Source organism: Nestor notabilis, unplaced genomic scaffold (genome assembly GCF_000696875.1).
Source record: "Nestor notabilis isolate BGI_N333 unplaced genomic scaffold, ASM69687v1 scaffold22172, whole genome shotgun sequence".
Classification (NCBI taxonomy): domain Eukaryota; kingdom Metazoa; phylum Chordata; class Aves; order Psittaciformes; family Psittacidae; genus Nestor; species Nestor notabilis.
Window position 1 is genome coordinate 5,389 of NW_009919014.1, and position 10,640 is coordinate 16,028.

Consider the following 10,640-nt stretch of genomic DNA (forward strand, 5'->3'; position numbering starts at 1 on the left):
ACCCCAGTTCTGGGTAGCACCAGTCCTACTGTCACAGCTGAACAGAGTCTGTGCAAAGCTGGTTTCTCCAGTCATGAGGCAGCATGAACCTGCAGCATTTCTCTTTAAATTCATAAAACCAGTAAGCCTCAGATTTCCTGTGCTGGGGTAGTCTGCCCCAAGATCCCATATATCTTAGCCCTGTGCATGTGTGCTAAGGAGCCTGTAAAAATTCTCTCGGATCTTAAAATCATTCAGGAAACCTGAAGTATTTGGCTCTCAACTAATAAAGAGTTTTCCATTGAGGCATTTTCTTTGTTGTGAAATTTCAGATCAGCCCTTTTTTCAAGGATGGTACTTGTTCAAATGGTGGGGAGGGAAGAGATAGGAAGCCTGACCCACCCCTCAAAACCAGGTGTGCTCCACTCCCAAAAAAGGTGGCAGGAGAGTGATGCATGGAATAGGGACCACTCATTTTTATTTGCTTAAATATTACAGACACTCAAGAATGTAGGGTACTGAATTTGCTTTTCACACTGTCATAAAAAGAAGTCAAGGCAAGAGATGTTGCTGCCTGCAATCTAAAAAGCAAACGCAATCACAGAGGTAGCCTTAGTCCTGGTAGGTACCATGACTACCCAGGAGCCAGGCAGCATTTGCCTCTTTAATAGGAAGGACAAAGCACTATACTGAAGATGTTCTGGTCTTACCCCTGCCATCACTTTGAGGCAACACATGTGTGCAACACCACGGTAATGAGAGATTATTCTCGTGTCCAGCAAACCTTACTTACATTGCCTCCTGGTGAGTCTTTCTGGGTGAAAACTCCTGCCTTTTCTGGGCTGGACGGAATGTGGTAAAGCTGCTTCTGCTCCTCCTGGAAACACTCGGCGGATCTGACCAGCACAGAGCCCTTTCGTGCGGTGGGTGGAGTGGCACCACTCTGGTCAAAGGGAATAAAACCAGGTTGACTTCAACCGTGTTGAGACCCCACTGGAGACTGGGACAGAATCAAAGGCTTTCAGGTCATATACTGCATGGTGCAAGGCAGCTGCCACCTAATTGCCTATCTTTGGGTCTGAGCAGGGATCACCCCACCTATACAAAGTGGGTAACACAAAGGAGTTTGTGGATAACTTGACAATAAATGAATTGGAGTGTGTTCAACCCTGTGGTGTCAGGAGCGCAAGGTGTGTGGAAAGGCTCTGTGGATGTGCTCCAGTCCCACACGCACCTTTGTGTGGTAGATGATGGGATGGGGCCTGGCATATGTCCCATCCTGGTGACCTGCACAGGCTGCAGTGAGACACAGAGGCAATAGGGTGACATTTGCTCTTCCCAGGGCAGCATGTTATCAAGAGCAAGATTGTGTAACAGGAGGCTTCAGCAGTAGATGCAAATCAACATGTTGCTCTTACCCTGCGTGTCTAATTCCTTGCATTTTCTTGCTCAGGAGGCAAGTGGTATGGGTGACATTTAGTTTCTTTTTGTACATGCACTAGTGACTCTTTTATGAACATCTTGAAATCTTCCTGATCAAATGACACAGAGACAAAGCATATTTCCTGATGGATAAACCAAGGCAGAGGGGCTGTCACTCTGATACTGAGAATTTATCTGTGCCCTGGAACTCAGTAATGGTAAAACAAGAAGTGTTTCTTAGAAGCAACCAGATTTAAGATACATTTCTCTAAATTCTACCAAACTCAAAAGAGAACTGCTTTACATCTTGAACTTCCCTAAAAATAGGTTATTTTCTGCCAAATTCTACAAAACGTGAACAGGAAAATACCAGAATTTACCTTAAACTCTATTCTAAGGTCCTGCAGAGTCAGAGCTGCAGGGGGGGACTATGGCTGGACTCACCTGCATGAGCAAGAGCTCCCGGCGCTGTGTGGATGGAACATCATACACCTCACTCCTGATATTTGGGACTGAAGCCCGGCACGCTCGCGGGAGAGTAAACAGATGCTTAGAGGGGGGGAAAAAACAACAGTGAGAGAGCTGCAGCAAGCACTAAGCTCAGGACATCTTTGAAAACTCAAGTTAGTTGAATAGGCCACTGTCAGAGTAATCACTCTTAAGTGATTAAAAACCTTCCAGCTTTTCACTGATGGTGGTAGACAGGAACTGACCGTACAAGTTTGCATGGTGTTTCCCCCCCCCCCAGGATTCTCCTTTTCCAGCATTTCCACTTTATTTCAGATAAGAGTTGGTACACACAAATTAAAGGTGATCTGCCTTACTAACCATGGGAAGGAAAAGATTCAGAGAAAACTCAGCTTATCACTTAAATCTTTAGACTACGCAAAAGCAGAACCACTAAATAAAGAAAGTGGGAAATTTCTACTTCTCCAGGCCCACAGAGCCATCAGGTCAAGTCTTATTTAGTGGAAGTAAGAGCAGCAAAAAGGTGCGGGCTGAGACACATTATTCTGTATTTATGAAAGACTGACTCATTTGGAAGGAGTAACCTTGACATCCTGTCTAGCTCCATTAATAGAACAGTCTGATATGAGAATTACATGAGGTCAGTTACAGACTAATTCTCCTGTTAGCTTAAAATGTAATTTGAAGAGCAATGACTGGTGGGACAGTGAGTTAAGGTGCCAAAGTATGAATGTTTGGAAAGGACATTTTTAAAAATCAACTTCCAAACCACTGAGTTTTGTTCGTTCAGCATGGGTTTAGCCTAGCTTTCCACAGACAGTTCATAATTGGACTTCTACACATTACTGACCCACAGAAACACTGCTGGAAAAGAGACATCACAGTATATTATTTAATACTGGAGGCAGTGTTCCGCACCATGTAAGTGGTGTAGCCACTGGATTCAGGGGGAATATGGTAGAGGAACCAGGCTCCAGATTTACAACTGCCTGGTTCATGAAGGAAAGGAGCAAGGAGTGAACACAAATCCCCTTAATGCTCAGTGACATAAGCCAACTTGCTTGTAAACAGAGGCATAGAAGAAGAGACTTTCCTGAGCTGAAAGGGTAAAAGGAAAGGCATCCTTAGCCCAGGTCTGTTTTCAGACAGACAAATCTTGCTCAGTATACAGCAAAAAGGAAACTAAACCAAGTTTCTCATCTTGTTATTTTTTAAAGTACTTGCAGTCACAGTAAAGCAAGAAGGTGCCTTGACGTTAGGCAGAACTGACAAGGCTTTTTCTATAGGATGAAAGCATACAGGCTTTGCGGGATTTTGTAGTGTTTATTGCTTTCAATCAGCTCCCTCAAAGACTTGCAGTGGCTTTACCCAGCTGCTCAGAGGGCAGCTGAGTATGCCAGGAACTTTGCCAGTTGTCCCATAGGATCTACATGGGACGGTCCAAAGTGCTGCAGTTCACTCTGCCCTCACAGAGCCTGTTCAGCCCTGAGCCTCCTTGTGCATCTGTGACCACTGCGGTACAGTTGGTGTAGTAACAGCTGGGACGTTGTGCAAGAAGCAGCCCAGGCAAATCTGAACTTCTAAAAGCAGCCTAAGACATTGTTTTTCTCTTTCTCTGTTAGAGTAAACAAGGCTTAGGTATATAAACTCATGAAATGACAGAGACACAGGAATAGCCAAGGAGATCTTCTGTTGGGCTGTTCATTCAGATCAAGAACAATAAACTACATTTTCCAGCCTGTTTGCTGGCACAACATGGACAATTGGTATCAATCTCCCATTCAATTTGCAAATGGCTTCTTTAAGGTTTGGAATGTGGAGAAATCAGCTCACAGCACTTGATGAGGTGCTGGAAATAGTAAAACTAGACCAAAGACACTGATCACACAGCAAAGGGTGGCTTTTTTTATTACAAATCATGTTCCTGTGCAGACGGGTGCAAAAACCCCACGTGTGCCCAGAGGACCCTGGATGCTGTAGATCAACAGAGGAGAAAGTTATGTGTCTTATTTTAACTCTGCGGTAGGTTTGTAAACCATTTCTAGATTGTCCCAAACAAATGGTATATTCTTTACTTCCTGCCCTATTTTACAGTGTCTTTAAACTGTCAAAAAAGTGAGGGACTACAGAATATAGAGACTATTATATGTTGCTCAGAGCAGCATTTCTCACGCAATGCTATGAATTGTAGCAGAGTTGATGGGAGTTTCCTAAACACCATTTATTTGAATGGCTTTGCTGTGAATTCCACCGAAATCTTCAGGCCAACAGCAGTTATTATTTTCCTGCTCCCAACAATTGTTTTAATAATAACACTTACTACTTTTATAGCTGCTTATGTTCTTACCTGGCTTGCTGACCTTTGCGTCCTTTCACTGAGCAGCTGTGCAGCCAACGCTGGTACCTGATATATTGCTTGGGCAGGTAGGGTGGAAGTCGTCGCTGGAGATTTAACCCACCCCTCCATCTTTTCATAGGTAGACGACAGCACAGTGGGCTTGGGGACGGAGGGAACCTGATAGATGTTTTGCTGGCCGCACGGTGACTCTGCGGTGCCGCTCCGGGTGGAAGGAGGCAGCAGGGCAGCCTGTGAGGCAGGGAGTAGCTGCAGGCGGGTAGGGGCCAGGCCCTGCCTGCCATGGAGGGAGCATCTCCACCAGCCCTCACTGCCGATGACGTTTTGGTCCAGAACCGTCAGGATGTCTCCTTTGCGGAAGGCCAGCTCATCGGAGCACTCTGCCTTGTTGTCATAAAGCGCCTTCACCAAGGTATTCTAGAGAGAGAAAACACACCAGCACTGCTGTAGTGCACTAACAGAAGTGTTGATTCGTTTCTGGTTTGGTGTTTAGAATCATAGAATGGTTTGGGTTGGAAAGGACCTTAAGATAATCCAGTTCCAACCCCCCTGCCATGGGTCACACTAGACCATGTCACCCAAGGCTCTGTCCAACCTAGCCTTGAACACTGCCAGGGATGGAGCATTTACCACTTCTCGCAACACAGCAAACAGTTGCAGCGCCTCATCACTCTCACAGTAAAGAACTTCTTCCTTATATCTAACCTGAACTTCCCCTGTCTCAGTTTGAACTCATAACCTCTTGTCCTATTGCTACAATCCCTGATGAAGAGATTTAATTCAATTTAACTCAAGTCCACCTAGTTTTGCTTTAAACACCATTTCTCAGTGCATTGGTTTCAGAGAGTTTAACATTTGCAGCCTGTGTCTGCTGTTCTCCATGCAGTAAAGAAATATATAATAATAATATAGCAATATATTTCTTCACTACCTTTTCCCCCCAAGGCAAGAGCACTGCTAATGTTCATTACTTAGACTCATTACTTATGCACATCTCCATATGAAAACCAGATGTTTTCCCATTGCTATTCTGTGACTTCTTTGTCAGAAGGTGCAGAAAAAACACATTAACCATCCAAAACGAAACCGCATGCCTTGCTGCCTGCTACCCAGCTAATCCAACAACTTCAACTTCACCTGGAAAAGGCTGATTATTTTTATCTATGCTCCCAAAAAAACCTGTCCACAACCAAACATGAAAAACATCCTCACCTTGCTTGTTTTCCTTTAAACTTTGTCTTTTCTCAGTCTTCTAAAGGCAGATGTCTCAGCAACATCAGTACTAAGGGGATTAATAAGTGCCCAGTGGCAACACCAGTGGCAGAAATACTGCTGGAGAGCTGTGGTGTTGTGAAGATCCAGACTCAGCTGGCTGTGTCCACATCCACCCCGGACTGCAGCGTTGGATCATACTGATTCAGAGCATCCAAGGCTAATGACTTATGTGACACATCAGCTGAGGGACAAACCTAATTTTGCACACAGTAACAGCAAACAAACAGCTCTGCTGGCTGCCAAGTCTTCATGACTGGTCAGTGCCTTCATCAGCATTTCTTCAGGTAAGCACACCTGAAACAGTGTCTGTGTTTCTCTCCATCACACAGACATTACCTGTACCTGAATACCTCTGTCTCCAATACATCTTGCAGCATCTTCATAGAGTGCTCTTTTAGACAGGAAACCAAGGAAGAATAAGCAAGAGATCCTAAGATCATAGAAACTGCCAGATAGCAAATACTCATCTTTCCCAGGTTCTTCACTGCTGAGCAGCCCTACCCTCTCTCAGCTGAAGCCCATAAATTTCTGGCAGTTGTGAGTGTGTAGATCACCATGGGTTTTTTTTATCATATTTGCTGGGGTATTTGCCTACTCTACACAAGATGACAGTTAAAAGAATAAAAAGGGAAGGAGCATGTAGTTTGATCACCCAAGGCATGTGTGCAAACTGCAGAGCGAGCTGTGGACATAGTGTTTTGCAGTACAAGGTACCATTTGCTTTCAGCTTTAAACCAAGACTGACTGTTTCTCAGTCAGTGAGACACAGGCTGTTTGTAAGCATTAGTTTCTTATAAGAACATGCAAGTAACGTCCAAAGAGATAATAACCAAACAGGAAATGTGATGCCTTGTATTTTTGTCCAGAGCATTTGCTGTAAAGCAACAGCTGGCTTGAAGTTGCAGCAGGAAAAAAGCAATTTGTCAGCTCAGCTGATGAAAACGGCCTGTTGCTAGCAGCATGCATTTCTTGGTCAGGGTGGCCATGAACAATGGCCTTCTTATGATACATGGGCCTGTCCATCAGCAGCTGCCAGAGATGGACAACAGCCCCATTTACCTTACATCCAAGCCTTGTTAAAACAGCCTTCGTGCCTTGAACATGGGAGTCCACTTTCTATTTGGACCATGCCAAATGCTCTGAACCACCTGTGTTAAAGGCAGACCTTCAGGAATTCTACCACAGAGCACAGTCCAGGCTGGGCTTGGGCTTCACACATTGTTGCAGTTGTGGAAATAAAGAGGAAACCAGCCAACTTTTCCTATTATTCATCAGCAACACTTCTAGATCCCTCGTAGTTGGATGCTGTACAGACACGCTGAAAGACAAGATCTCCTCATTCTGACCTGAAGAGGACAGGCAGAGGTACGCTCACCCCCTTTTGTAACCAGGCAACTGAAATGTGAAGAGCCTTATCCAGGCACATGCAGGCAATCGGTGGCAGAACCAGGAAGCCTGAACCCAGGAACTGGGACCCTGTCTAATACACTAGACAATGAGGCTGTCTTTCCTAGCTGCACCAACACAAATGAGAGGTTTACAATATGGTTTTAAATGGCATCTAAACGTGACATTTCCCCAGTTAAGTCTTGTGGAAATAGAATAACAAACACATTGTTGGTTCTTATTCTTTAATCAACCAACGTGTTGAAACTACACTAATCTATTCTCAAATCTCATTTGTTTTAAATATGCTGATTTTCACTAGGTTGGAATTTGGCCTGTACACATCAGTGAGAATTTCTGCAAAGAGTACCTGTAGACTGCAACCTAAATCACACAGAGTGAGGAGATTCTTCCTATTCAGCAATACTCAAACACGACTGCAGCAGGTACTAGCAGGATAAATTATTCCAACTATTCTCTCACTTCTTTCTCCAGACACTGCTGGATCTGCTTTGCTGCAAAACAAGTGAAGCGAGAGAACTGCCAGGTCAATGAAAGCAACAGGGAGGTCTAAACTCTGTTCAACAGCCAAGCTATTCCACAGACAGGTTGCCAAAACTCAACTGACCACCCTGTCATTTGGCAAAGGCAGATGATATAGTCAGGGGCACTCACAATGAATGAAGAGTTGAATTTTAAACTTACACCATGAAAGTCACAAAACTTTTCAGCAGAGGGGTCCCTTCTTGTGAAGCACAGCCCAATAAAGCTGTGCCAGCATCCAAGGGCAAGTAGGTACCCACAGCAAGGTACCTTCAAAGCAGAACACAGTGGTTCAGATTTTGAAAGGTGGTCTCTGATCTGTGGAGCTCAAATTAGGGCGTGTGGGCTCACATTTGTAGGCAGCACAAATACTCAGGAACCCTCAAGACCACCTCAATGGCAAGCCGAGCAGGGGATTAAAAAAAAATAAGAATTAAAAATCACAGGACACTTTGGAAAACCTGATAAAGCTGGAACAACAAATCTGTTCATAGATCATCTCATATCCCATCCATAGGGCTGGAACCAAAGTGATGGAGACAGGCCCAACCTTCAGACTATAGAACGAAGTGCGAGATTGTCAGACCTCTGAACCTTTCCACAGGTTCTTCAATGTAAGGCAGTGCTAAATTAGATTTCAAGGTTCAGGACACATGGTTCAGGACACAGCTATAGAGCTAGAGAGCAAATATTTTCCATCCACTCTGTTTCAGTATTGCACAAGTGCACAGCAGTATAATTCGGTTCTTTATGCTTTTCTCTCAGTGGAACCAGCTCATCACTGGCACAAGAGGACAGCCACTAGTGCAGATACAGCTCCAGGTGACAGTGTCCCAGCTGGCTTGCAGCCCTTCATGACGTTTTTCAGTGCATTTTGAAATGGGTAGAGAAACTTAAGAAAGTATTTTAATGAAGGCTTTTTTATCCTTTTGACTTGGAACTAGTTCTAAATGAATTTATAAAAAGTAGAAACATTTAAACACAAAAGATATTAGTAACTTGTAACTAACAGCCCCATGCAAACTCTTTCAGAAGACATCCTCTTGTCACAGTGCAATATGAGGACGCAAAAATCCCCTAAACCATCCAATTCACTACGACAAAACAAAAAAACCCTGCCAACATCTTCTTTGAACAGACTCTTGTGTGCCCACAGCCTGGCAGAAAGCTGCAGCAATGCATTGAAAAAACAATACAATCGGCACCACACCACAGAAGTAAGTAGTTTCTGCTGAATTCTAATCTCCATAAAAATGGAGAAGAAAAAACATTTTCACAAGGTGTAAGAACAACAGGTTAAGCAGTTCTGCCTTTGTATTTTGCTCTGTCTTCTCCTTTGCTCCTCTATTTACAGGACTAGTAAGTCCCTCTATTTCTCATTTCCTTTCCAAGCATTCTGGTTGCTCACTCAGCCTCTCAGGACCTGACTGCACCAGGGCTGATGTGGAAGCACTTCTGTCCAGTGTTATCTCCAAAGGAATGCAGGCAATACTGTTTGTATACGCTCCATTAGTTTTTAGGAGTCCCAGCTGTGGATTCAACAAGTATTAGGCCACGATGCTGAAGCAGATGTTGAGGATCAGCCTAATACTGATAAAACCAACTGTAACAAGCTCACAGCAATGACTAGCATCACAGGCGCTGATGTTGTTAGCTATTTTATAGGATATACATGCAAGCAAGTGTTGAACTAGCAAGCTTTGGTACCACAAGTGCTCTGTCAGCAAAGAGTTTGCTGACAAAGGTAATGGATTTTCTAGCGGGATTCAGGTGGTACTGAATCCCATGGCTGGAGCCACTGAGCTGGGTCAGTTATGAAAGCTAGATTGATATATCAATGTTCCACTGAAATTAACCCCTAGCAAGACTCCTGTGAGGAGGGTACAGCCACGCTGAGTAAACCAAATCATGGCGGGGCTGGGGAAGGGAAGGAGCCACCACTCTACCTGTGCCCTGTCCCATGCTGCCCACAGCCAGCTCAGCATCCTGTTGGCTCCATCTGATAGTATGAAGAAAGTGAATTACTGAGGAGCCACCAAATGCCAAATCTGTTCCAATTTGCTTTCCAAAGAAATCTGATTTGATGAGACTTCTCAGAAAACTCATCCCAATTGATTCTGTGATCACAATCACTGGGAGTAATTTTATAGACAGAAGTTACAGGAGGTTTATGGGGTGAGTGCTTGACCTAATAGCACAGATAGCCGAGGTCTACCAAGTAATGTGGCTTGAGGTTATTTGTACTACAGGCTCTGGCTCATCCAGTGTGGGGCTGTTAGTCAAGTATTGGGCCCTATCTACGCTTTCAGCTATCCAGGACATATGTAAGGAATCACTGTGGCAGTCCCTTTCTATCATGTAAGCAGAAGCATCTCTGACCTGCCATTAACCATAAACAAGTACTGCATTCCCAGGATCACAGAGACCTTATGGGATGTGTAGCTGGGAGGAAGCTGTGCTGTGGGGCCAATGGGATCTGCACTTTTTCTTTACTGCCAGAGGAGTGGAAACAGGCTGTCTAATGCTGTCACTCACAAAATGCCATCGAGGGCCAGCTCTGTACAGCTCTTTGTTATTTTATGCAACCTCACTAATGTGTCTTTACAATAACCAACTTGTGGTAAGTGCTAAAGCAACACGGATGAGATCAAATTGTTTTCCCTTCTTTGATGTTTGCTGCTTCTTCCCATGAGCAGCCCTGAAAGAAATCTCCCAAGACAAAGAACATCTTAAAAGCCTGTCTCTCACCCCATGAGACAGCACCTGCAGACAGTGCTGATACTCTTCTCTCACTGAGCAGATTCTAACAAGACAGCGACAGAGCACAGACCTAGAAAACCGAGGCTGCATCTCCATCCTCCTACCGAGACACTGTTTTCCCACACACAGTCCACGACCATGTTGGAGTGATGCAAGTTAGTCACATAGAATCATAGAATAGTTAAGGTTGGAAAGGACCTTAAGATCATCTAGTTCCAACCGCTGCCATGGGCAGAGATGCCTCACACTAGACCATACCGAATGGATTTGCAGTGCAAGACCTCTGCTAACACAGGTTCAGTTAACTTAGGCATGTAGAAAAATTCTCCTGTAGCTGGAAGGGTGTCTCCCTTTAGTGGAGTGTAAATCTGATGTTAAGACAGCAATTCTCCCTGCAACTCAGACTTCTTACATCTTTATTGTTTGTGTGTCCTCACCAAGCAGCGCTCCC

At 44.4% G+C, this 10,640-nt stretch overlaps 1 protein-coding gene across 1 annotated transcript in view; it reads right to left on the minus strand.

Annotated features, from left to right (window-relative positions):
* CASS4 (Cas scaffolding protein family member 4) overlaps positions 1-10,329 on the minus strand; it is a 14,233-nt gene extending 3,904 nt beyond the window's left edge. Inside the window, 4 exon segments of the mRNA XM_010010034.1 lie at positions 773-922; positions 1,846-1,950; positions 4,217-4,702; positions 10,294-10,329. Of these exon segments, the coding sequence (XP_010008336.1) occupies positions 773-922; positions 1,846-1,950; positions 4,217-4,702; positions 10,294-10,329 (777 nt within the window).
* Between the last annotated feature and the right edge of the window lie 311 nt (positions 10,330-10,640).